Genomic DNA, 24,142 nt, shown 5'->3' on the forward strand with positions numbered 1-24,142 from the left:
GTGCGGGTGTGGCAGGCCAAGGGCTGAGGTTTCGGGTTCTTCTTCGGGTAGGAAGAGAAGTGTGGGTGTGGGGACTCAGGTCCCATGGTCATATTCCGGGTGGAGGTCAAAGGTCAGCAAGGCTCCACAGGAGATTGGATGCTGGGGGAAGCAGCCTCCTGGCAAAAGGCAAAATAAAGCCTGGGCTCAGATGCCAAGTACCATGTTCCTGGCAGGCAAAGGAGCAGGTTTCTCCCATTCTAGTCCCTCTCTGCCTGCACAGTGGAGCCCTGGAGAATGTATGTCCTTCGCTGTGTTCTGCACACTCTGGTCTTCTCTGGAGATCCATTCATTCCACAGACACCTGCACGGCGCGGGGGGGGGGGGGGGGGCAGGGGGCAGGGGGGGCGGGGTCTGAAGTTCACAAGTCCCTCCTAGCCTTGCCTGGGCACACGTCTTAAAAGCTCCTGCCGTGTAGTAGACCACAGTGGTTGGCTGCACAGGGGCACAGGCTGTTCCGGAAGCGGCCAGTCTCAGAGGTTCTGGCGGGAGAGGAGGGAGGGGAGAGGCCAAGTCCCGGGCCGCTAGGGAGCGGCGCTGCCCCAGGGCCGAGGGTGGAGCTTTCCCAGTCGGCCGGGAAAGGGCTGGGCCCGGCCTACATGTGAGGGCAGGAGAGAGCGACGGCGGACTCTTTCCTGCGGAGTCCGGGTGGTGGACACGGCCAGACCGATTCCCGGGACTCCGAGCGGCGGATCACTGGATGCCCCAGATTCTCGGGACCCAATCCCCACTTCAGATCTTCAGGACCTTTGGTCGGAGCCTGGCTTTGGCCCTGGGCTCCAGATTCCCGGAACAGGGCCTCTGACCGACTCTGGGTTTCCAGATTTCGTAGGAGATTCCCAATCCTGAGATCCCTGGATCCGTAGCCACTGGCTCTTGCCCCGCCCCGGGTGCCCAGAGCCGGGCGCCTGACACCGGAGCGCCCCCGCATGGCAGGGCCGTGCCAGCGGTCTGGAGCCCTGGAGCGCGCCGGCAGCTGCTGGCAGGACCCGCTCGCCGAGGCGCTGAGCCGGGGCCGGCCCCCCACCGCGCCCGCCGGCCGGGGCTGCGCGCGAAGCCGGCCGCTCAGAGTGGTTTATGTGCTGACCCGGGAGCCGCAGCCCGGGGTGGAGCCCGAGGCTGGAGCCGAGGCGGAGCCGCTGCCCCTGCGCTGCCTGCGCGAGGCCTGCGCGCAGCTCCCCGGGCCGCGACCGCGACCTCAGCTGCGCAGCCTACCCTTCGGGACGCTGGCGTTGGGAGACACCGCGGCGCTGGATTCCTTCTACAACGCGGGTGAGGGCGCGCTGGGGGCGGGGTCAGGAGCCGGGGCGGGGCTTGGGGGTCCCGGGGAGGGCCGAAGGGGGCGTGGTTCGGCGATTCCGGGGAGACCCCGAGATGGGTATGGGGTCTGGGGGGCACAAGGTGAGCTAGGCTGAGGGGTCGAGGTAGGGCCATGATAAAAGTGGAATTTAGGGGATCTGGAGCGCGGCCGGCCTTGGACTGGGGCTTAAAGCACTCTGGAGTCGGCACCATGCCTGGGGTTAGGATTGGGGCGAGGCTGGGAGCGGGACAGAGTGTGGTATCTCAGGAGTGAGGTTGGAGGGCTCAGCCTCAAGACGATCTCACGCGGAGCTCGTGAGGGAGGATCCTGGGAGGTGGAGCTTGGAGTAGGGAAAGGGGCCGTACTTGGGGGGCTGGAGTTCAGGGGAGATAGCATACTACTTGGGAAGATCGGGCTAGAGAGGCCGAAAGAAAAGCCAAGGGATCCATCGGCGCGGGATTCTGGGCGAGGGGGTTTAGGTTGTGAGGCCCCAGTGGTTGTGAGGTAGTGGGCGGAACTGGAGGCAGGGCTGGGTCGCTCGGGGGCGGGGCCAGACAGGCGGCTATTCCCGCTCTGGTCACCCCTCCCTTCCGCCAACCCAGGCGCCCCGCCCCTGACACTTATTTGTTCATCCAAGAGTCTGGGAACCGAGCTTGCCTGATGGTCCTAAAATCTCAGCCTAAAAATGAAGGCTGACGCGACCTCGAGGATACAAAGACACACATACTCTTAGACTCACAAATCGCACATACGTTGATTCACGCAGGCCCTCGCAGCCACTGTCACTCACAGAGGTAGAAACATTAAGCGATACACACACAGGCACAGCATTGTCTAAACACACTGCTGGTGCCCGCCCCTGTCAAGAGACTGCGTTGAGGACTCAGGGTAGGGGACTTCTGTGTTTGCGCCACACCTTTCGAATGCCTTTCAAATGGCGCGGAACAGGCTGTTGGCTGGTGCACAGCTCCTCTCCTCCATGCTCAGTGCTCACTGGTTCTGAACAGCGGGATGAAGGTCCCAGCCTGTTGAGCCCAATCCTCTCCTGCAACACCACAGATATCATCAGTCCTGTAGAAGAGCTAGAGGGGCCTAGAAGGGGAAAACTGAGACCCAGAGCAAAACGGGACCCTGCGGGAGTCACATGGGAACACCGACCGAGCCAGGGTGGATCCCCAGGCTCCTTCCCCACCCAGCCAGGCTTCAAGGCTCAGAGCCTCCACCTCTGTGCCCACAGATGTGGTGGTGCTGGAGGTGAGCAGCTCCCTGGCACAGCCCTCCCTGTTCTACCACCTCGGCGTGCGTGAGAGCTTCAGCATGACCAACAACGTGCTCCTCTGCTCCCAGGCTGACCTCCCTGACCTGCAGGCCCTTCGGGTAGGTGGCCAGGTGGCTGGTGGGGGTAGGCACAGGGCCTGGGGTGGTGCCTACCTAGAATACCAGTATCTGACTGTCCCCTGCAGGAGGATGTTTTCCAGAAGAACTCGGTGAGCAGAATCCAGCCTTCCCTCCAATGTGCCCTTTGACCTCCACTACCTTTTCTGGCCTCCTCAGTCACCTCTGACCTCACTAGTTCCCCATGTGGGCCTCTGTTCCCTACGGCCAGCCTTCATGAAGTGTGCCCCTTCTCTTTTGTCCCCATCCCCACTGGTGCTGACCTCTGACCACTTCAGTGCCCCTCTCTGACCTGGTGCTGACCCCTGACCTGCACTGATTCCTGCCTCCCTCCCACCAGGATTGTGTTGGCAGCTACACACTGATCCCCTATGTGGTGACAGCCACGGGTCGGGTGCTGTGCGGTGATGCAGGCCTCCTGAGGGGCCTGGCTGATGGGCTGGTACAGGCCGGGGTGGGCACGGAGGCCCTGCTAACACCCCTGGTGGGCCGGCTCGCCCGCCTGCTGGAGGCCACGCCCACGGACTCTTGGTAATGGGGCGCAGAGAGGGCGCAGGAGGAGGAGGCCGGTGAGGGCCCAGTGGGCTGGGGCTGAGGGACAGGCCCCGTCATTCTCTCCCCCTCCCTCCTCTGCTGGGGGCGATAGTGGCTACTTCCGGGAGACCATTCGGCAGGACATCCGGCAGGCCCGGGAGCGGTTCTGCGGGCAGCAGCTGCGGCAGGAGCTGGCTCGCCTGCAGCGGAGACTGGACAGCGTGGAGCTGCTGAGCCCCGACATCATCATGAACCTGCTGCTCTCCTACCGCGATGTGCAGGTGTGTGGTGCTCAGGGAGGCAGGCAGGGCAGCGGTATTCCGTGTCAGAGGAGCCCGAGTCCATCCCCGGGCTGTGCCCCTCAGTCACTGGTGGCTTCGAGCAAATTATCTGATGTCTCTGAGCCTCAGTTTCCTTACTTGTGGCCGGGGACGATCATGTCGCTGTCTCCCAGAGCAGCAGGGAAGTTGGGGCACACGGTCGGTTCTCTGTGAAAGGTGTGGTGTCTACGCTGCCTCCTGGGCCTTAGGTGTGGTGGGTGGGAAGATGGGGTGTCAGGGATGGGAGGGGACCCCAACTCAAGGTTTTCCTCAGGGTCTGGGGGCCGATGGGACCCCCCCCCCCCAGAGGCCATCGTGCCAGTGTGTGCTGTGCCCTCCCGCAGGACTACTCAGCCATCATCGAGTTGGTGGAGACGCTGAAGGCCTTGCCCACCTGTGACGTGGCCCAGCAGCACAACGTCTGCTTCCACTACACGTTCGCCCTCAACCGGTGAGTGGCAGAGCCACGTTCAGGTCACAGCCACTTGAGGACACGGGTCTCTGCCGTGTGACGTCACCGCAGTCTGGGATCAGTGCCATTCAGGGAATTTGCTGACCAGGGTCACACCGAGGTCAAATGGTCCCTGTTGTCCTGTCACCGCTGCCTCTGGGGTGGAGTGGGGTGGGGGTGGCGCTGCTGCCCTTGGAGCGGTCACAGTTCTCGCCGTCACTCTTCCTCCGAGTCACAGCTGCTAGGAATCACTTCTCTCTGGATCGTTACTTCTAGAGACGTCAGTGCTGACCAGAGTCACAGCTATTCTGGGTTCATTATCGTCAGGCCTTTGGAAGGGGCCCTGCCGTTCAGGGTCTAGGGGTTCCTGGGTAGAGAGGGGGCGGGGCCATCGGGTAAGTCCCCAGCCTATCTTCCCCTTTCCCTAGGAGGAACAGGCCTGGGGACCGGGAGAAGGCCCTGGCTGTGCTTCTGCCGCTGGTACAGTGTGAGGGCTCCGTGGCACCTGACCTGTACTGCATGTGCGGCCGTGTCTACAAGGACATGTTCTTCAGCTCTGGCTTCCAGGACGCTGGGCACCGGGAGCAAGCCTATCACTGGTAAGGGGCGCCAGTGGGTAGACAGTGGGCTGAAGGACGGGCCTGTGGGCATCAGTCCAGCCCTGAGTCCCCACCCCCACCCCAGGTATCGCAAGGCCTTTGATGTGGAGCCCAGCCTCCACTCGGGCATCAACGCAGCTGTGCTGCTCATCGCTGCTGGGCAGCGCTTTGAGGACTCTGAGGAGCTCCAGCTCATAGGTGAGTCCGTCCTGCACCCCTCCTCCCACCGGCAGGGCCTCCGAGGGGCCAGGGGAGAGCATGGGGAGAAAGGACACGGGGCCGGAGCTGGGACTGGCCTTGTCCCCTTTTGGACTTATCCTTCCCGAACCCACATCTGGACCCTCATACCTGTCCTGGGCCCTCATGAGCCCTTGAGCCCACAGGTGTTCCTAAGGCCACACCTGTGTTCCTTATACACTGAATTCTGCACACATTTGTTCCCCAAACCTTCCTTGTGCCGAAGCTCCTACTCCCATCTGAGAGTCCCACTAAAGTTTTCAGCTATTTCTTTTTTTTTTTTTTAATAATTTTTAATGTTTATTTATTCAGAGAGAGAGAGAGAGAGAGAGAGAGAGAGAGAGAGAGAGAGAGAATGCACCAGTGGGCAGGGGCAAAGCGTCAGAGGGAGAGGGAGTGAGAGATTCCCAAGCAGGTTCCGTGCTATCAGTGCAGAGCCCGACGCAGGGCTCGAGCCCACAAACCGTGAGATCGTGACCCGAGCTGAAATCAAGAGTCGGGCGCTTCACCGCGCCCCTCACCTGGTTCCATCTTCCCGCCCACACGGATGCTGTGGCCCACACCTGGGCTTTGCCCACACCTGCCGCCACGCTCCCTAGGACCCGTACCGCTCTCTCCCAGGCATGAAGCTGGGCTGCCTGCTGGCCCGAAAAGGCTGTGTGGAAAAGATGCAGTATTACTGGGATGTAGGCTTCTACCTGGGAGCTCAGATCCTCGCCAATGACCTCGCCCAGGTGGCGCTGGCTGCAGAGCAGCTGTACAAGCTCAATGCTCCCATATGGTAGGTGGTCCCCTCCACAGTCTTGGCCCGGCCTGGGCTGCCAGCCCCCGCGCTTATGTCCACTGGCATTCCAGCCTGAGCCCTGGAGCCAACGACATGGCCTATTCCAGACCGGTGCCCGCCGCACCCAGTGCCCGTGTTCTGGCCTCGTCCAAGCCAGTCCGCCCTCCCTGGCAGTGCCAGCCGGGGCTTGGGCTGAGCTGAGGACGAGGCTGTGCCTGCAGGTACCTGGTGTCCATGATGGAAACCTTCCTGCTGTACCAACACTTCAGACCCACGCTAGAGCCTCTTGAAGGACCCCCGCACCGTGCCCACTTTTGGCTCCGCTTTTTGCTACAGTCCTGTCAGCCACTCAAGACGGCTTGTCCCCAAGGGGACCAGTGCTTGGTGAGGCCGCCCAGTGGGAGTGTGGGACTGGGAGAGGGGCAGGCCCCTTCTAACCCAGCCCCTTCCTCATCACCTGCAGGTGCTGGTCCTGGAGATGAACAAGGTGCTGCTGCCTGCGAGGCTCGAGATTCAGGGTACTGACCCGGTGAGCGCAGTGACCCTGAGCCTGCTGGAGCCCGAAACCGAGGTGAGGTCACCGCTGAGGTCCCCCACCCCTCACTGCTATGCATCCCTTCTCTAGAACCTTTGTCCCATCCCCAAGCCACTCTCCCAGTCCCCAGCAGTCCCCTCAGTCCCACCTTCTTCTCCCAGGACATTCCATCCAGCTGGACCTTCCCAGTGGCCTCCATCTGCGGGGTCAGGTGAGGGGCGAGACCAGGGCGTCCAGGTCCTCGGAGGGGCGGCGCTGCCAGCCACCGGGCGCTCACTGGGGATCTTCCTCCCTTCTCAGCACCTCGAAGAGGGACGAGCGCTGCTGCTTCCTCTATGCGCTCCCACCGGCTCAGGACGTGCAGCTGTGCTTCCCCAGCGTAGGGCACTGCCAGTGGTGCGCGCAGCCTCTCGGAGGGCGGCGGGGGTGGGGCGTGCCAGGGGAGTGAGGGAAAGGAAGGGACATGTCCCCTGGGTGCTCCCGGGCATCGGAGGGGACGGTTCCCGCCCAAGCTACCCCTCCCGTGGGCCTGACCTCCCTCACCCTCAGGTTCTGCAGCCTGATCCAAGCCTTGGTGACGAATCCGGATTCCACGGTGCCCACAGAGGAGGCGGAGGGCGTGGGGGAGGTGCTGGAGGTGAGGAAGGGGGCTGGGAGGGCGGGGAGGAGGAAGGGCCCGGGCCCCTGCTGAGCTCCCATCTCACCAATCCTCCCCCCCCCCCCCCCCCCCGCGCCCCCGCAGTTCGATTACGAGTACACGGAGACCGGCGAGCGGCTGGTGCTGGGCAAGGGCACCTACGGGGCGGTGTACGCGGGCCGCGAGCGGCACACACGGGTGCGCATAGCCATTAAGGAGATCCCGGAGCGGGACAGCAGGTGCGGCGTGCGGGGCCGCGCGGGCGGGGCTCGGCGCTCGCTGGGGCCCAGGTGGCCGGGACCACGAGTTGAGGGGGGTCCTGTGGGCGCGGCTGTAGGCGCGGGAACCGCGGATGCCCTCCTGGTCGGGCTTACAGATGCCCGGTGGGCCCGGGCCTGTGGGCAGAACGGCAGGCACCAGGAGGGCGGAAGGGTCCGGAGGGGCCTGTGGGCTGGGTGACAGATAGGGTGGGGAAGGTCAGAGAGGGGTGTGTGGTTGGGGCAGGTCCTGGGGGCGTGGCCTGGCTGGTGCTGGAGTTGGGGGAGCGTCTCTGCCCCAAGCTCGCCTGTTGGTCTCTCCCTACCTGCCCCCAGGTTCTCTCAACCCCTGCACGAAGAGATCGCGCTGCACAAACGCCTTCGCCACAAGAACATTGTGCGCTATCTGGGCTCCGCCAGCCAGGGCGGCTACCTCAAGATCTTCATGGAGGAAGTGCCCGGAGGTACCTGCCCCGCGTGGGATGGCAAGTGGAACTGGAAGTGCGAGGCATGGGGATGGAGCCAGGGAGGGGTGGGAAACCCTTGGGGAAGATGAATCCTAGCGTGTGTGGGTGGCGTAGCCTGGCATTAGCTGACACAGTGCGGCTGGGTGGTGATGGAGTCTGGGTCATGGCATGGGTGTGCCGGGGCCTTGAGCAGAGAGCTGAGGGCGGGAGTAAGTGGGCGCCAGTGATGACCTCGGATTGCTTCTGCCCAGGCAGCCTGTCCTCCTTGCTGCGGTCAGTGTGGGGACCCCTGCAGGACAATGAGAGCACCATCAGTTTCTACACCCGCCAGATCCTGCAGGGACTCAGCTACCTGCATGACAACCGCATTGTGCACCGAGACATCAAGGTAAGCAGGGCGCCTGGGTGGCTCAGTAGGTTAAAGCATCCGACTCGTGGTTTCAGCTCAGGTCATGATCTCACGGGTTTGCTGTCAGCGAAGAGCCTGCTTGGAATTCTCTCTCTTTCTCTCTCTCTGCCCTTCCCCCTGCTCATGTGCACGTGCTCTCTCTCAAAATAAATAAGTAACCATTAAAAAAGAGAGAGCGCGCCTGAGTGGACAGTCAAGCGTCCAACTCTTGATTTTGACTCAGGTTGTGATCTCATGGTTTGTGAGTTTGAGCCCCGCGTTGGGCTCAGCGCCGATGCGCAGAGCCTGCTTGGGATTCTCTCTCTCTCTCTCTCTCTCTCTCTCTCTATGCCCTTCGCCCTTCCCCTGCTCTCATTCTCTTTCAAAATAAATTAAAAAATAATTTTTAAATAAAAAAAATTAAATTAGGGGCACCTGGGTGGCTCAGCCAGTTGAGCGTCTGACTTCAGCTCAGGTGATGATCTCATGGTTCATGGGTTCGAGCCCCATGTTGGGCTCTGTGCTGACAGCTCAGAACCTAGAGCCTGCTTCGGATTGTGTCTTCCTCTCTCTCTCTGCCCCTCCCCCACTTGCACTCTGTCTCTCTCTCTTAAAAAAATATAAAAAATTTTAATAAAAAAAATTAAATTAAAAAGAGAGAGAGCGACATCAGAGTAAGCCCTGTAGAAGCAAAAATAAGATAAAAACAGAGAGGGAAGCAAACCATCAGAGACTCTTAAATACAGAGAACAAACTGAGGGTTGCTGGAGGGGTGTTGGGTGGGTGGATGGGCTAAATGGGCGATGGGCATTAAGGAGGGCACTTGCTGGGATGAGCACTGGGGGTTATATGTAAGTGATGAATCACTAAATTCTATTCCTGAGATCATTTAAAAAAAAGAGTATGAGGGAATCCTTTGGGGGTAATGGAAATGTTCAATATTATTATTTTGGTTGTGGTTATACAATTGTATAGATTTTTCAAAGCCATTTGACTTATGCTCTGAAAATGGTAAAAACTGCTGTATGTAAATTATATCCTTGGCTTTTATTATAAAGTAATTATAAAGCTGACTTTTTAAAAAGCATAATCATCATAATAATTTTTAAAAATGAAAAAAGGTAAGCCCTGTAGCTGGCCCACCCTGGCTCACTGGTGAAGGGGGACAGGAGGAGATATGGCTCCAGACAGAGACTGACAATTTAAATTAAGAGTGCAGACCCCTTTGCAAAGGGTGGGGAATTTAATCAAGGAGTCTCCCTAGGGAAGGAAAGAACTTCAGACCTGAAGGCAAACCAGGTGCCAGGTCCCAGGAGTCATAAGTGGGATCGCAGAGGGAGGAGGCTGATAGAGGTGGGGTCAGGCTGGGATTCTAGGAGATGGGATCCCAGGGTAGGGCCCGGTTTTGCCATCAGAAGCCCAGCCTGATGTGCACTGAGCACAATGTCCACTCTACTTAGGGGGACAATGTACTGATCAACACCTTCAGTGGGCTGCTCAAGATTTCTGATTTCGGCACGTCCAAGAGGCTGGCAGGCATCACACCCTGCACTGAGACCTTCACAGGTAGTGGGGTGTGGGGTGGTGAGTGGGGTGCTGACCTAGGACAGAAGAATTCTTAAGACCTTTCAGGGAATGGTGTTTCTCCTGGCCACGGAGTTAGAGCCCTAATGGGGGATGTAACCCAGGGCTGGTGACTGAGCCAGAGGTGAGGTGATAGAATCTAGAACTGGAGCTCGGATAGCTGATGATGGTGAATTTAAGTGCCTGCAATGGAGCTCAGAAATGTCGATGCGGGCTAAAGCGTGTGACAGAGTTCAGAGTGGATGATGCTGTCCAGGATATATGATGGAACCTCCAGGGGGTGAAGGAGTCAGAATATGATGGAGCCTAGGATGAGTGAGGAAACTCAGGACAGGTGTTTGACCACCAGGGTAGGTGATGGGAACTGTTTGGATGATAGAATTCACTGTGGGCGCAGGTGGCCAGAGGATGATAGAGCCCCCTGCCATCCCCGCAGTGATCAAGCCTAGGTGAGCCTTATTGCTACTGCTCCTGCCCTAGGGACCCTACAGTATATGGCCCCAGAAATCATTGACCAGGGCCCACGAGGGTATGGGAAGGCAGCTGACATCTGGTCACTGGGCTGCACTGTGATCGAGATGGCCACAGGTCGCCCACCCTTCCATGAGCTAGGGAGCCCGCAAGCCGCCATGTTTCAGGTGAGACCCCCCATGGCCTGGCTCATGAGGTCGGGTGGGGACAGACTGGACCCTGAACGCCTCTAAACTTGACCTTTGTCTACCCTCCCCGACCCTTCCCAGGTGGGCATGTACAAGGTGCATCCGCCAATGCCCACTTCTCTGTCAGCGGAGGCCCAAACCTTCCTTCTCCGAACTTTTGAGCCAGACCCCCGTCTCCGAGCCAGTGCTCAGGCACTGCTGGGGGACCCCTTCCTGCAGCCTGGGAAGAGGAGCCGCAGCCCTGGCTCCCCCAGACCTGCACCGCGGCCCTCAGGTACTACACAAGTGGAGGGAGGGGGCACGCTGGGGTGAGAGCAGAGGAGCTGTGGAGGTGACAAGACTGAACGGGGGCCCATGCTGACAGCCATGTCCCTCCCTCAGACGCCCCTTCAGCCAGCCCCACTCCTTCGACCGACTCGACCACCCAGTCCCAGACATTCCCGTGCCCGCAGGCACCCTTTCAGCATCCACCCAGTCCGCCCAAGCGCTGCCTCAGTTATGGAGACACCAGCCAGCTCCGGTGAGAGCCCAGGGTCTTGAGAGTGACTTTGCCTCATCTGGGTTTGCCCTTGTACTCCCTCCAGAAGAAGCCCCCCACCCCGCCCGGCCTTGGCACCTCCAGCCACCTGCAAGGATGGCGTTTGGTGCCCCCTCCCAGATGCTCTGACTTCTATTTATTGTGCCACCTCGGTGCCAGGCTTATCTCTTGTATGCCTGTGAGGTAGGCATAAAATACAAGAGCCAGGATTCAAACCCTGGGGCGGAGGTGGCTGGCCGGTGTTGCTACCCGCCCTCCACCGGCAGCTCCCCATTACACTAGGGTGCCTGAGGAACCCGGGGCGGAGGAGCCCACCTCCCCCGAGGAGAGTTCTGGGCTGAGCCTGCTGCACCAGGAGAGCAAGCGCAGGGCCATGCTGGCCTCGGTGCTGGAGCAGGAGCTGCCCACGCTGGCGGAGAATCTGCGCCTGAAGCAGGAACAGGTGGGTGCGGCCGCCCCAGCGCTCCCTGGCGGTCGAGCGCGGACGGGAAGCCTGAGGACCGCCTCCCTCACTCCTCCACCCACCGGCAACTCTCTTGACTCGGGCGGCAACACCCACTGACAACCCCTCTTCCTTCTCAGGGTCCCCGTCTGGGCAGGAATCATGTGGAACAGCTGCTGCGCTGCCTCGCCGCGCACATCCACACGCCCAACCGTCGGCAGCTGGCCCAGGAGCTGCGGGCGCTGCAAGGGCAGCTGCGGGCCCAAGGCCTCGGGCCGGCGCTTCTGCATGGACCGCTCTTCGCCTTCCCGGATGCGGTGAGGGAGCTTTCTTGAAGTTAGGGCTGCCTAATAAGAGGTAGTGAGCTCCCTGTGCCTGGGAATGTGCAAAGACTTGGTGTTGCAAGGTTGCATGTCCTCCCTGTGAAGATAGAGCCCGCAGGAAAGGGACATCTACCCAGTTCTAACTTCCCAGCCCCTCCCTCGGCCCCAAGTCCGCCTACCCGACTAGCCTTTGGCAGAAGGCTTTCTAGGGCTTTCCAACTCGAGCCCCACCTCTATCTGAGACTCAGCCAAGCGCCCTTTCTCCCTCTCCAGGTGAAGCAGATCCTCCGCAGGCGCCATATCCGCCCACACTGGATGTTCGTACTGGACTCGCTGCTCAGCCGAGCTGTACGGGTAGCCCTGGCTGTCTTGGGCCCAGGCGGGCCGAATGGAGCTGGTCGGCGGGCCAGCGAGGGTAAAACCCCTTCGGGGGCGTGACGAGCACAAATGGGGCCGGGAGGGGGCGTGGCCCGTAGGGGTTAGGCTCCGCAGGGGCGGAAAGGAACGGGTGGGGCGTGGCCAAACGGGCCTATCCCAGACTGGCACTGCCTGGCGGGTACCCAGCGCCTTGCGCCTTACCCCCAGTGTTTGGGGATGTGTTTGGGGATCCCAGATGGGCGTTCCCTCCCTGCCTGACCTCACCCCAGTCACTTGGCTTGGCAGAGGTGGAGACGGAGGCGGTCCCACCGAGGTCAGAGGAGTCAAGTAAAGAAGAGGAACCCCAGTCCAAGCAGCAGGAAACCTTGGTCCAGTTGAGCCGGCTCCCTGGGGAACCAGAGCAGGGATCCCCGCCCCTGATGGTGCAGCTGAGCCTCTTGAGAGCAGAAACTGACAGGTAAAGCCCCTGGGCCTTGTCCATCCCCTCTGGGCCAGCTTCACCCTCATTCCTCTGGCTATTCTACTCTCCCAGCCTCCGAATTCTCCAACAGGCTTCGAGATGTCCTGGCTGAGAAGGAGCGGGAGTGCCAGGCCCTGGTGCACCAAGCTCTACAGCAGGTCAGCGGGAAGGCAGGGATCTTTGCCCTGGCCTCCGAGCCCCCAGGTGAGCTGGTGAACACTAGCTGTGAGTGTGAGGCAGCTTCTGGCAGGAAGTACCCCTGGATTCACCACCTGACTCCTCCTTGACAGCTGCTCTCACAGTGGATCAGGGCCTGGTGCAGTGGCTACAGGAACTGAATGTGGATTCAGGCACCATCCAGATGGTGAGGGGGAGAGTGCTGGCTATCCTTGACCCCCACCGACCAAAGACTCCATCTCTGCCCATCTTTCAGCTCTTCTCACTTCCCCTCTCTCTTCCCCTCACACAGAGAATTCACTGTGGGAAGAGCACTTAGTATACCCCCCCACCATGGTACAGATGAGAAAACTGCGGCCCCGAAAGGGGTATTTGCCCTAGCATATTGGTGGTACTACACAGCTAGTACCTGAGTCTCTGAACACATCTTTCTCTGATTTTTTCTTCCACTGTTTTTGCATCGGGGTCTCTGTCCACAACCAGCTGCTGAACCACAGTTTCACCCTCCATACCCTATTGACCTGTGCCACTCGAGATGACCTCATCTACACCCGCATCAGGTATGTCCTGGGCCCTCCAAGGATGACCCATGCGTATGGCTTCGTGTTGGTCAGATCCTGACCCCCAGCTACATGCCTGCCTGGATTCCTCCCTGGAAATTACAGGGAAACCAGTGTCCTCTGGGGACAGAGAGGACATCAGGCAGACAGTGGGTATTAGAGAGGGCCCAGGACCTTATTCTGGCAAGCCACATTGAGCCTGCTATCCCCAGGGGAGGGATGGTATGCCGCATCTGGAGAGCCATCTTGGCACAGCGAGCAAGATCCACGCCGGTTACCCCTGGCCCCCAAGAGGCTGAATGAGAGCTCAGAGACAGGAGGCTAGACCCAAGGATGGATGAATGGAGAAGACACGAGAAGCTTCTGATATACCTGCCCCAGGACTCCGGGTCAACTGGAGGAGGCCAAGTGGATGGGGGGCAGGGTAGGGCCCAGGCCTAGCCCCAGTGGGCAGAATCAACCACAGAGATGCCCCAAGCATATCAAGTACCACCAGGCAAAGACTATTAAACAGAACACCTTTGTACGCTTGGGCCTTGGCAACTTCCAAAGTAAGGGGTGGGGGCAGGGGCTCCTGGGCGTAGCTCCCTAAGGTCTCTCCGTCTGAGTCTAAAGTTCCTTCACCTGTTCCCCTTCACTTACCGTCACCCTTTCCCAACATCACCCTCACCCCCAAACAGACACCAGCCCCTCGCTGCCCTTAGAATAAACTTTATTGGTTTTAGCCAAGGGCAGGCCCTGAGATGGGGGTCCTGAGAGGAGTTGGGTGGCTTATAGGACAACTATGTCCTGGGGACCAGGTTGGTTCTGAGTGGCAGAAGGCCATCCACCCACTCGCATGGTCGCTCCAGGAGTGTCTGCCACAGCTGCTTCTCCTCTGGTGTGGAATCCATCCAGGGCACCTGCAGCCCATAGCTGCTGCCTAGATATGTGCAGACAGGGGTGGAGGCCGTGCTCACACCGGACACCCCAGGTCTCAAGGAACACCTGCCTGGTCCCAGATTATGCACTTCCACTCCCAGTTCTCAGTGGACACCAAAGCCCAGGAGAGGGCAGAGAAGTGCCCGAGGCCACACACGGAGCCCCTGCTTCTCAGCATCAGATCTCCCCAGGGCCCTGCCCCACTCACCTGTGCCCAGGCTGAGGCGTGTACCCCCCAGCTGGCGGCTGGCCAGGGCCCCATGGTCCCAGAGGGAGAGCTCAGCACAGGCCTGGCGCAGGTCAGCAGGCCCGAAGCCATCATAAACCATGGTATGGTTGAACACAGGGCTGAGGCTGCGTCGCACCACCCTTGTCCTTTGGCGGCTGGCCCGGCTGTCATCAGGCAGCACTGAACTGTGGGGGGAGGTGGGCTGGCAATCACATGACCCAGAACCAACCATTCACTGAATCCTACCCATTTTCCCTCACAATGTCCATGTCCCCTGGCTGCTGCCTGAGACCTCGGCCTCAAACCTTCCCAACTCGGGGATCTTTGTGACAGCCACCTCTCAGGCCTCCTGCCTTTAAAAGTTACAACTCCCCCCCAAAAAATACAAATAAAAAAAAAAATAAAAGTTACAACTCTTATTCACAAGACCCTGGAGTAATGTCTCTGCTACTTCCCCACACAATGACCTTCACTGGCTCCCTGTTGCCCTCAAAAGTTGTTTCCAAACTTTTTAAAGCCTCAGAACCCTTTCTGCAAGATAAAATATCACTGAAAAAGTAAAAGCCCAACACTGTCCGTGGTGGAATCTGGGTCTGCAGCTCAGAACCTGATCCGCTGAATTCCATTTCACTCTCGGAGTGTGGGGTACCACCTAGAGGCACCCCTAGAAGACCCCTAGAGGGTACTTTGAAAACCACTGAACTGCAAGTTCAGGGCCAAGCCCCACAGCCTGGCCTTCCAGGTCTTTTCAGGGAAGAGCCAGTCACTCTGAAATGCAGCTCCTCAAGGGTGTCCTTAACTTCCCTGACAGGCCTTTGCTCCAGTCGTCCCTTTCACCCCCGCTCAGTGGTCAAAGATCAGACTGGGGGGATCAAGGGTGGTTGATTAGGAGGGGTTTGTCGGAGGTGGGGCGCTCCCGAGGAGGGGGCGCGGAGGAAGGGAAGCGCGAAGGTCCCGATGCCCCTCACCATTGTACGTAGGAATCCAGGGTTCCTGAGCGCTGCGGCACGAGGCCCTGAGCTTCCTTCACCCAGAAGTGCAGCTCCCCGCTGGGGGGCAGTCCCGCGCCTGCGGAGAGGCACGGCTCAGGCCCGAGGCTCCACGCCCTTGCGCGACTGGAGGCCCCCTCCTCCCAGGGCCGGTCCAGCACGGCCTCTCGCCGGGCGGTCACTCACCCTCGGAGCCGGCGGGGACGTACTTGACCGACAGAGAGAGCAGCCCGCGGCTGGGAAGGTCGTCGGGAGAGGGCGGGACCTGCGAGAGGCCGTCTCGTCAGGGGCGGGAGCAGGCCCAAGCCGAAGGGGCCGCAAAGGGGTGGGGTCTCCATACATCGACCGGGCGCGGCCAGCCGGGGGCACCCAACCGGCCGTCGGGGGCCAGGCCCTCGAAGGGAGCAGTAAGGTGGTAAGGTAGCCCCGAGGGGAGGGGAGGCCTAAGGCGGAGTCTGAGTGGGGCTGGAGGAAAGCTCGGCAGGGTGCAGGTGGGAGATCTCCCCATGCGGGCCAGCTGCCTCACCCGGGGCTGCAGGGGGAGCCAGGTGGATGCAGAGCCCCAGTCCCACGTGTCCAGAGGCACTTCGACTTCGCCCAGAAAGATGTTGCGACCAAGGCTTTCGCGGTGCCACACGGATAGGCTCAGCACGCGGCCCCGGAGCTCGGCCTGCGGGACGGAGTACTGGGGACAGGAAGTGCGCTTTAATGGACCACCGCGGCTGGCCCCGGCTTCAGCGCTGCGGGAGTGTACGCCCCTGTCCTACCGCTCTCCTTGCACGAGGGAATCCGGGGGAGCCCCGAAGGCCATTAAATGGGGGTCTGGACTAGCGCCATGCCCACCACTAGACTGACCCCCTGGAGAACGCATGGACGGAGGGCCTCCCTGCCGTTCCTCCCGCAGAACGGAGGATCGGAGCGACCTGCAATGACCATACTATGGCGGTCCCTGCCACCCGGCCCCCGCAGGAAGGGCCGTCGGGTTCATTAATGGGGGAGTCTTTTGGTCGTCGCAGCCTCACCCGCAGAGTCTCATTGAAAACCGGGTTCAGATTTCTTTTCTTCACCGCCGTCTTGCGTTTGCTCTGCTTATCCGGGAGGAGGTAGCTTTTGACGTAGCTGAGGCAGGGGGAGGGGAGGACTGGAGCTGAGTGGGGGGGCCCTTCCAGGGCCTACCCGCCCCCCCCCCCCCCAGTGGGCCTGCAGCGCTTCCCAGGAGTTATCTCACCCACACCTCCCATGGACATTGATACTCCCCATTTTGAAGATGAGGAAACTGAGGTCACGAAGAACGGTGGGGTGGGGCGGCGAGAGCGGGTCGGGCACTCACGGGTCCGAGCGGCGGCGTCGCGCGGCCGCCAGGCCCTGGCACTGGATCACGTGCACGCGCAGCTCCGCGGTGCCCGGCTCGTAGCGCAGCGCGAAGTGCACAGAGCCGCACACCTGCACGGCGCCCGCCTCCGCCTCCCCGGACAGGCTCAACTGGCTGCCGCTCAGCTGCGGACGAGGGTGCCGGTCAGGGAGAGCGTGCAGGCAGGGCTCAGGTCGCCGCAGGGGAGGGGGGGGGGGCGAGGGAGGGGTCAGGCCCGGGCCACGCGCGGGGTTACGGAGGGAAGGCGCCCCCCTCCCCACCCGTCTCCCGCGTCCCCAGGTCCTCGCCCTCACCCCTCACCGTGGAGGAGTTGAGGCTGGACACGGAGGAGCTGCTGCTGAGCATGCGGTCGAGTGAGGGGCCGGGCCCCGGAGCCTCCTCTCCGTTCTCCAGGATCTCTGGCACCGCCTGGGTCTGGGGAGGGGGGAAGTGACCGGGCGCCCCCTCTTTCCCAGCCCCTTCCCAGGCGGCTTAAAGTCTGGGGCAAAGGGCACTGCCCGCCCAGAATCCGCTCCGGGTCTTGGGAGCAGCCGCGGGCCGTTCCCGCCTACCTGGGCTGTAGTAGGCGGTGGCTCCTCTCCCCGCGACCGCGGCTTGGGCTCCGGGTCCGCCTCCACCGCGTAGACCTGTGGGGCCCCTGGGCCCGGGGCGGGGATGGGGCACAAGCTGCTGAGCGTGGCCCTCTCCTGCCCGCCCCTGAGCCAATTTGGAGGGACTGGTTTGCGACCCTGGTGACCTGCAGATTCAGGCCCCAGTGCTGCGGGACGCCCAAGGAGACCACACACACACACACACACACACACACACACACACACACACGAGAGAGAGAGAGAGAGAGAGAGAGAGAGAGAGAGAGAGAGAGAGAGAGAGAGAGAGAAGAAAGAGAGAGAGAGAGAGAAGGTGAGAGAGAAGGTGACCCCCACAGGTGGTTGGGGTCACTTAGACTGATCCCCGAAACCTCTTTACTCCCCAGTGCACACCCTCCCACTCACCTTCCTGGGCCTGGGGCTCTTCCTCATGCTCTGAAGTCTTTAGGGGGACATATGGTGAGGGAGAATCAGGTTCCTGAAAGAAGCAAGGCGTAGAGGTCACAGTGGGGTCTAGTGACAAGGGGGTCAAAGGTCACAGTGGGGTCAGAGGTCAGAGGCTCCAGCTGGCTACTCCAGACAGATTCAGCACAGCCCTCAAGGCAGGGCTGGCAAGCAGCTGCAGGACCAGTTGGGCCTGTATGTCACACCCCCTCACATGCCAGGGCCTGCCCTGCCTGACTCCCAGGGTCCCGCTGGTGGCAGACAGTAGTGTCTGAGTCCTGGACCTCGCCCAGCTCCGTCCCCCACCACCTCTAATAGCCGGCTTCTGAGATTCCCTTAGAGGCCAGGTCCGTATCTCCACTGGACAGAGGAGGATGACAGCGGCCCAGACCAGGATCTCCTGATTCTCACATCCCATTCATTCATCAGCTCATTCAGTGACTCATTACTCACCTCAGCCTTGCTGAGCATCTCTTGGGGGGCCTTGTCCGTGGGGAGCCTAGAAGGGAGAGGTGGCTGTCAGGGGACAGGCCCCAGGGGACTGGTAGGCACCCTCCCCTCCCTGCCACCCCTCCTCACCTGGGCTCCAGCTCCTCTTCAGTTTCTTCTTCAGCAGCCGCAGCCTCAGCCTCCCTATCGCTGCCTGGAGCCTGGTCTCCCGTGCCTGGGTGAGAAGTTCTGTGAACCCTCAGTCTCAGGAAGTCTGGCCTTTGAAGATGCTCACTTACCTCCTGCTCCTGGGAGGGGTGGTGCCCACCCAAAGACACACAGTACCAGGGGCCCTCTCTTCCTGTCCATGTATACCCAGTGCCCTGGGCTGTGTGCAGCCAGCCCGACCCTAGGGATCTCCTCTCACCCCTGGAGCTCTTCTTTCTGCGGATAGAGGCTCGGACAAGGTCAGAGCCAAGGTGCGCATGGTGGTGCCGTTGTGAGCGCGCTTCCTGGAACCAGTCTCCCGTCAGGATCTTCAGCTGCCCGGGGTCTGCCAGCGAGGCCCGGAGCTTGCTGGAGGATGAGGGAGGGGATGGCTGTCACCCAACCAACATTCCTGCCACCCACTCTGTGCCAAGCCCTGGACCCGGACCCAAGGACACAACAAATCAGACTCGATCCCTACTCTGGGTCAAGGAGCTCGGGTTGGTGGGAAGACTGCATCCAGAGTAGATAAGTACACTATAATGAGGTAGGTGCCATGATGGATATGAGAAGGGCCAGCTTTGCCTGTGGGAATCTAGGAGGCCTTCCCACTGGAGGTGACATTTGAATTGCTTCTTAAAGGACAAATTGGAGTTCTCCTGGCAGAGAAGGAGAATCATTATCATTCATTAAATGACTACTGTGCATAATCCCTCCTCCTAATTCTATGAGGTAGTGCTCCTTAGGCCCCTTTTACAGATGAGGAGAGTGTTGCTAGGGAGGTCGGGTAAGCTGCCCAAGGTTACATGGCTGAGAGGTGTCTGTCTGTCCCCAAATGCTACTTGAAGTCCCATGCTCTTCTGCCACTGTGCTCTTTCTTCCAGGAAGAAGGGACAGCATAGGAGTGAAGGGTGTGTTCAGACTGTTAAGCACTTGGGTGGCTGTAGTGGACACTTATGTGTGTCAGGGGTGGGGCTTGCTGGTGGAGGATGAGATCGGGGAGGCTGGCAGGGACTAATCAGGGAGGCTTTGCAGACCACACTTAGGAGCTTGGCCCTGACATGAGATGCTGAGGAAACAGAGGAGGTTTTGCTAGGGGATATTAAGAACAGATCTGGGGAGCTCCGGGCACAGCATGACCAGGGGCTCAGAGAGGGCAAGCTGGGAGGCAGGAAGGCTGGTAAGGGAGCTGGTGCAGCCACCTTGGGAGGGGTGAGGAGCTGAGCTGGCTAAGGGCGGAGGCAACCAATGGGCAAAAACAAGAACTACCCAGATATTTGGCGCACCTGAGCCTCCCAGAGTCTGGGGCCCCTTCCTCCTGGGCTCCCCTGCCCTGCCTCACCTGACCCGGCCCTCCTCCAACTGGCGAAGGTGGGCATCTCGCTTCAGGACGTCGGCAATGGCCTCCTGCTCCTCTTCTGTCAGGAAGCTGAGGTCTAACAGTCCATCAGTCTCAGGCTCTGGCTCATGCGCCATGAGGAGGCAGGGCAGGGTCCAGAGTCCCTCTTGAGATGGGGGACCCCTGTGGGGCATCAGCTGGGGCAGTGCCCCAGCTGGGCACACGTGGCTCCCTGGGGGCAGACCAGAGGTCAGGTCAGGCCCTGCCCGAATACGGGGCACATCCTGGAGCTGACTGCCTTTCCTTTTTCTTTGTTAAAGTAGGCTTCACGCCCAGAGCGGAGCCCAGCGCAGGGCTTGAACTCACGACCCTGAGATCAAGACCTGAGCTGAGATCAAGAGTCAGACGCTTAACCGAGTGAGCCACCCAGGCACCCCGACTGCCCTTTTCTGCCCAAATGTACACCCAAATGTTGGCAGATCAAGGTGGCATGATGCACCCCCATGGACACGTGCATACACCAGCTCATGAATACACGCATAGACACACTTGAAGACGTGTACAGAGTCACACATGCACACACACTGACACTGAAGACACAACTACCCACAGGGAGGTATACACATGGGCACACTGATACCTGCATAGACAGGCACGTGGACACATGTTCCTCCACAAAGGACCCTATGCAGTTATAGTCCCATATAGACCCATGCCCAGACCAGGACATGTACCTAACATATTCTTAAATTTAAAAAAATATATATGTTTATTTACTTTTGAGAGAGAGAGAGAGAGACAGAGTGGGAGTGGGGGAGGGGCAAAGAGAGAGGGAGACACAGAATCTGAAGCAGGCTCTAGGCTCCCAGCTGTCAGCACAGAGCCTGACACAGGACTTGAACTCATGGACCACCAGATCATGACCTGAGCCGAAGACGGAGGCTTAACCAACTGAGCCACACAGGTGCTCCTGTACCTACATTTTCTTAAACCTGCACACGAGGACCCACAGAATGTATAATAACCCTGGGGACAAAACCTTGACCTGAGATTCATACAAATCACACTGACTTTTGCACAGAAATTGCCCCTCCACCAACTGGATTGTGAGCTCCTTGAAGATAGGGACAGGGCCTCACCCCAAAACCCCGTATGTTATACACAAGAGATAGTTGGTAAAAGTTTGATTAATTGAATGCAGAAATATACCTGCACACACATGGGGAAGGCACACACACACACACACACACACACACACAGACACACATCTGCTTACCCTCCTGCCCCGGGGAACCTCCCAATATGGGTTCCTTCCCCCCACCCTTCACCTCCACTCTGCCCTGGCCCATTTGGCCTTCCTGTTTGAAGCAACCTCCTCCCCAGCCCACACCCCCACTTCCTCCCCTCTGAGGTAACCACTGCACCCACTCCCACTGAGGTCTCCAGCCAGGGATGCCCCTACTGCCACCCCTGCCCTCTTCCCCGAGCCCCTGAGCCCCTCTCCTCTGGGCCACATGGGTTCTCCCCCTTGCCCTGACCCAGGACCTGGCTGGGGTCCCAGAGGTGGAGGCCAAGTTCGGCAAAGCCGCCCAGGCTGCTCAGGTACCATGGTGACTCCGGAAGGAAAACATTTGCCAAGCTCAGAGGGGCATGTGAACGCGGCAAGAGACCCATGACTGGGCCATGGGCAGAGCAGAGGCATGGCGTGAGCCCGCTGGGCAGCCTCTCCTCCCCTGCTGCCCCTCCCAGCCTCTCCCACACCAGGGCACCGGGCAAGGCTGAGATGAGAAGAGGGTGCTCTGCAGGCAGGTCCTGGCTTGTGCCCGCCCAGCTGAGTCAAGCCCGAGAGAGCCCTCTCCCTGTGCTGCCCCACCCTCACCCCAGGGCTTGGGGTTCCCGAATGTCTATATCGAGTACCACGTATAACACTGTGAATGCCCATGTGCCCAATGTTAACAATACTTCCTGCACATCTGCTGTGTTCAAAGTGCTGGGTGTTGCAAATGCACGGTCGGGGGCTCTTCTGTGGCATGGTGTGCAAGGCTGTGTTGAGGTCTCTGTGTTACGTCGTGCCCTTGTGAGAGTCTGCATACTGTGGGATCTAGGAGGCTGTTTATTTTGTGGGTGTGAATATTGTATCAATGCGTGTGTGTCTGTGCATAATGTCACAATGTGATGCCGCGTGGGTGACTGTTGTCTGTGTTGGTACGTTCAGTAACTTTCCGGTGATAGCGTTGTGTGGCGCGTGCCACACACTGTGTATTTCCTCCTGTGCTGTATGTGTGACTGGGCTGTGTTGTGGGGTATGCTCTGGTGCCCTGGGGACCACCGGGTGTGTGTGATTGAGTAGGGAGGTGGGGGATGTTCTGCAGAACCGACCATGCCCTTGTCCTGCAGGTCTGAGCCTGGGGTCCCCAGCAGCGCCTCCCTCCCTGCAGACCCTTCTCCTTCTAGAGGCAGAACCAAGTGTCCCGTCCTCCCCACTCTGTTTCGACCCTATGGGACAGACCCATTGGTCAATATGTTCCAGTCCCAGACCCTCTCCCACCTCCTCCCACACCCAAGGCCCCAGAGGGTACCCAGGATACCAGGTGGAAGTGCCTACCCGTTGGACACTGGCAGGGAACCCTGGTCCTGAGGTATGTTACCTGGAGGGGTCCAGTATGGCTCAGACACCTTCGTAGGATGACTCCAGCTCCCCTGGCAGCCGAGTTTCAGGGCTGAACTTCAGGAGACGTGCAGTGAGGGACTAAGGCTGACTCAATCAGCAGCCCAGAGCAGCTGCCCCAGGAGGAGGAGGAGGAAACACCTTCTCACCTTCTCAGCAGGGCCCGATGCAAAACCAGGCCTGGACTCCCGGCACCCGGGGCAGGGGGTGGGGTGGGGTGCTGCAAAGCCTTGCCTTGCAGAGGACCCAGAGCCAATTTGGTGGGCGGGAGGCACCCGGGGCTTGGCCCCAGCTCCACTGTGGACTTATTCTGTAATTCCTGTACCGCAGGGCAGAGCGGCACCAACCCTTCAGAGCCCTGGTTGTCTCAGCTGTGGAATGGGTGGTGCCCCTACCCTGCCCGCTGAATTGCTGATAGGAACTTGCTTTGAAAGCAAGGTTAGAGACCTTTCTAAGAAGCAGGGTTGGAAGGGTTGCAGACTGCAGTCAGAGGACCCTTAGTAGAGAGAGTTCTCGCTCTGCCACTTTGTGACCTTAGGCAGGTGTCTCAAACACGCCGAGTTGCAATTTCCTCTCTTGCACACTGTGGATAGAAGTGGGAAGAGCCCTATTCTAAGAGACAGGAGAGCGCCCGGCACAAGCCGGCATGTGGTAGGTACCAGGTGTCCCCTCTCCAACACAGTCCATTTCCACAAGTGTCCCCTCTCCAACACAGTCCACAATCACTGCTCCACCCTGTCCACCTGTGCCTCCTGGGAAGCGCTGGCCATAGCCAAGCTGCTTGGTCCCCTGACTTTGTCTCCACACCCCTCCCCCTCACCTATCAAATCTTAACTTCCAAGTTTCCACTGCTGTAAACAGCCCCGGCCTCCTGCTGCTTGCTGCCAGTTCCCAGTCTGCCCCCCCCCCCCCCCCCCACATCCCCATCCGTTCCCCATCGCTGTTGCCCTCCCAGGAGTCAGTACCGGCCCAGCCTCTTCTGGAACCCTCCTCCTCCCTGCCTCCTGGCCTCCATTCAGCTTCTCCAGCTCTGCCTGTGCACACGGCTGTCAGAGGACCCTTTTAGCACCCCACTTTTATCTGTCATTCCTCAGCTTTGGAAGGTGCTGGCAGACAACCAGGGTGACCTTGTGGCCGGTTCACAAATGTGCTCCCAACCGGCCCAGCCTCCCTTAGACACTTTGACTAACTCTTGGGCTGTCCTCCTCAGGCTGACCCCCAGACACCCCACTGTGATGTCCTGGTCTCCCACATCCTTAGGGCCCTCCCCAAAGACTCTGCTTCCTGTCCCTTCAACACCCCGGTCTGCTGGCACGCCCTGGTCCCCAGCTGCAGGAGTGGTCTCCCCACTTGCCGCCGCTGTCCCTCCAGGGCTCCTTGCCTCCATGCTGTGCTCTGCACTTAGACTGGGCAACTCCCACGGGGAAGAGGCAGGGGCCTGGAGGCCAGTGGGTCTGGCTTAAACTTCTGGCTCTGCCACATGGTTCCCAGTGGACTTGAATCAACGACAATCTCTTTAAGCCTCACTCTCTGCCTTTATAAAACAAGGGCAATGACAGCAGCCATCTCAGGGGACCGCTGAAAGGAGTGTCCCTTTACTCCATTCTCCTTTTTGATCATAGTACCCAGCCCTTTGGAGAACAGCCCCTCCCTACTTTACCCCTTGTGCTCCAGCCAGGACATCTTGTGGGGTGGCTCTGGAACCAGGCTACTGAGCTTGAACACGGTTCCACTCTTCCTACCTCTGTGCCCTTGAGCAAATCACTTTACCTCTCTGTGCGTATTTCTTCATCTGTAAAATGGGGACCATAGCACTGACCTCACTGGGCTGTGGTGAGGATAAATGATACTTTATTCCAAGGCCTAGAGCACAGTAAGCACTCAATAACTATT

General features: G+C 59.8%; 2 protein-coding genes across 7 annotated transcripts; one reads left to right on the top strand and one right to left on the bottom strand.

The window, feature by feature from the left end:
- The first annotated feature begins 392 nt into the window (after nt 1–392).
- MAP3K6 (mitogen-activated protein kinase kinase kinase 6) lies at nt 393–13,590 on the top strand. Of its 3 annotated transcripts, none has more exons than XM_060624931.3 (29): nt 393–1,311; nt 2,577–2,716; nt 2,803–2,826; nt 3,075–3,265; nt 3,381–3,549; nt 3,933–4,039; nt 4,468–4,638; nt 4,724–4,836; nt 5,497–5,656; nt 5,881–6,043; nt 6,123–6,230; nt 6,356–6,405; nt 6,495–6,590; nt 6,744–6,831; nt 6,937–7,070; nt 7,425–7,577; nt 7,811–7,943; nt 9,404–9,509; nt 10,008–10,165; nt 10,268–10,460; nt 10,568–10,706; nt 11,007–11,166; nt 11,307–11,483; nt 11,763–11,904; nt 12,153–12,324; nt 12,419–12,531; nt 12,618–12,691; nt 12,988–13,064; nt 13,277–13,590. In XM_060624931.3, exons 1-29 carry the CDS (start codon nt 969–971, stop codon nt 13,365–13,367), a joined length of 3,945 nt encoding a protein of 1,314 aa, XP_060480914.3. In that variant the 5' UTR covers nt 393–968; the 3' UTR covers nt 13,368–13,590. The 3 variants fall into 3 exon arrangements, with proteins under 3 accessions (XP_060480914.3, XP_060480915.3, XP_060480917.2); XM_060624932.3 differs by having other exon boundaries at nt 394–1,311; nt 7,425–7,552; nt 7,807–7,943; XM_060624934.3 differs by lacking the exons at nt 393–1,311; nt 3,075–3,265 and having other exon boundaries at nt 2,604–2,716.
- A 121-nt stretch (nt 13,591–13,711) lies between these two features.
- SYTL1 (synaptotagmin like 1) lies at nt 13,712–22,379 on the bottom strand. 4 transcript variants are annotated; one of them, XM_078452160.1, is made up of 15 exons: nt 22,230–22,378; nt 19,585–19,813; nt 18,463–18,611; nt 18,186–18,270; nt 18,060–18,105; nt 17,568–17,640; nt 17,127–17,332; nt 16,876–16,989; nt 16,534–16,700; nt 16,226–16,322; nt 15,730–15,888; nt 15,390–15,468; nt 15,183–15,282; nt 14,194–14,399; nt 13,712–13,986 (listed from the first exon to the last, which is right to left on the bottom strand). In XM_078452160.1, the coding sequence occupies exons 2-15, from the start codon at nt 19,773–19,775 to the stop codon at nt 13,847–13,849; spliced, it is 1,812 nt and encodes a 603-aa protein (XP_078308286.1). In that variant the 5' UTR covers nt 19,776–19,813; nt 22,230–22,378; the 3' UTR covers nt 13,712–13,846. The 4 variants fall into 4 exon arrangements, with proteins under 4 accessions (XP_078308286.1, XP_078308287.1, XP_060480919.1 ...); XM_078452161.1 differs by having other exon boundaries at nt 17,127–17,224; nt 18,186–18,309; nt 22,230–22,377; XM_060624936.3 differs by having other exon boundaries at nt 17,127–17,212; nt 18,186–18,611; nt 22,230–22,379.
- Nucleotides 22,380–24,142: the final 1,763 nt, after the last annotated feature.

The sequence above is a fragment of the Panthera onca genome, chromosome C1, assembly GCF_046562875.1.
Source record: "Panthera onca isolate mPanOnc1 chromosome C1, mPanOnc1 haplotype 2, whole genome shotgun sequence".
Classification (NCBI taxonomy): Eukaryota; Metazoa; Chordata; class Mammalia; order Carnivora; family Felidae; genus Panthera; species Panthera onca.

What these genes read in the sequence shown, in the direction of transcription:
- SYTL1 (XM_078452159.1), bottom strand. Translation starts at nt 19,775, where the DNA reads ATGCCCCACAGGGGTCCCCCATCTCAAGAGGGACTCTGGACCCTGCCC. An exon ending in TTTTCAATGAGACTCTGCGG is followed by an intron (nt 15,889 to 16,225) that starts GTGAGGCTGCGA and finishes TCCTGTCCCCAG; the next exon opens with TACTCCGTCCCGCAGGCCGA. An exon ending in GGCTCCCCCTGCAGCCCCGG is followed by an intron (nt 15,469 to 15,729) that starts GTGAGGCAGCTG and finishes GGCCTCTCGCAG; the next exon opens with GTCCCGCCCTCTCCCGACGA.
- MAP3K6 (XM_060624931.3), top strand. Translation starts at nt 969, where the DNA reads ATGGCAGGGCCGTGCCAGCGGTCTGGAGCCCTGGAGCGCGCCGGCAGC. An exon ending in TGCTGGAGCCCGAAACCGAG is followed by an intron (nt 6,231 to 6,355) that starts GTGAGGTCACCG and finishes TTCTTCTCCCAG; the next exon opens with GACATTCCATCCAGCTGGAC. An exon ending in CGCAAGCCGCCATGTTTCAG is followed by an intron (nt 10,166 to 10,267) that starts GTGAGACCCCCC and finishes GACCCTTCCCAG; the next exon opens with GTGGGCATGTACAAGGTGCA.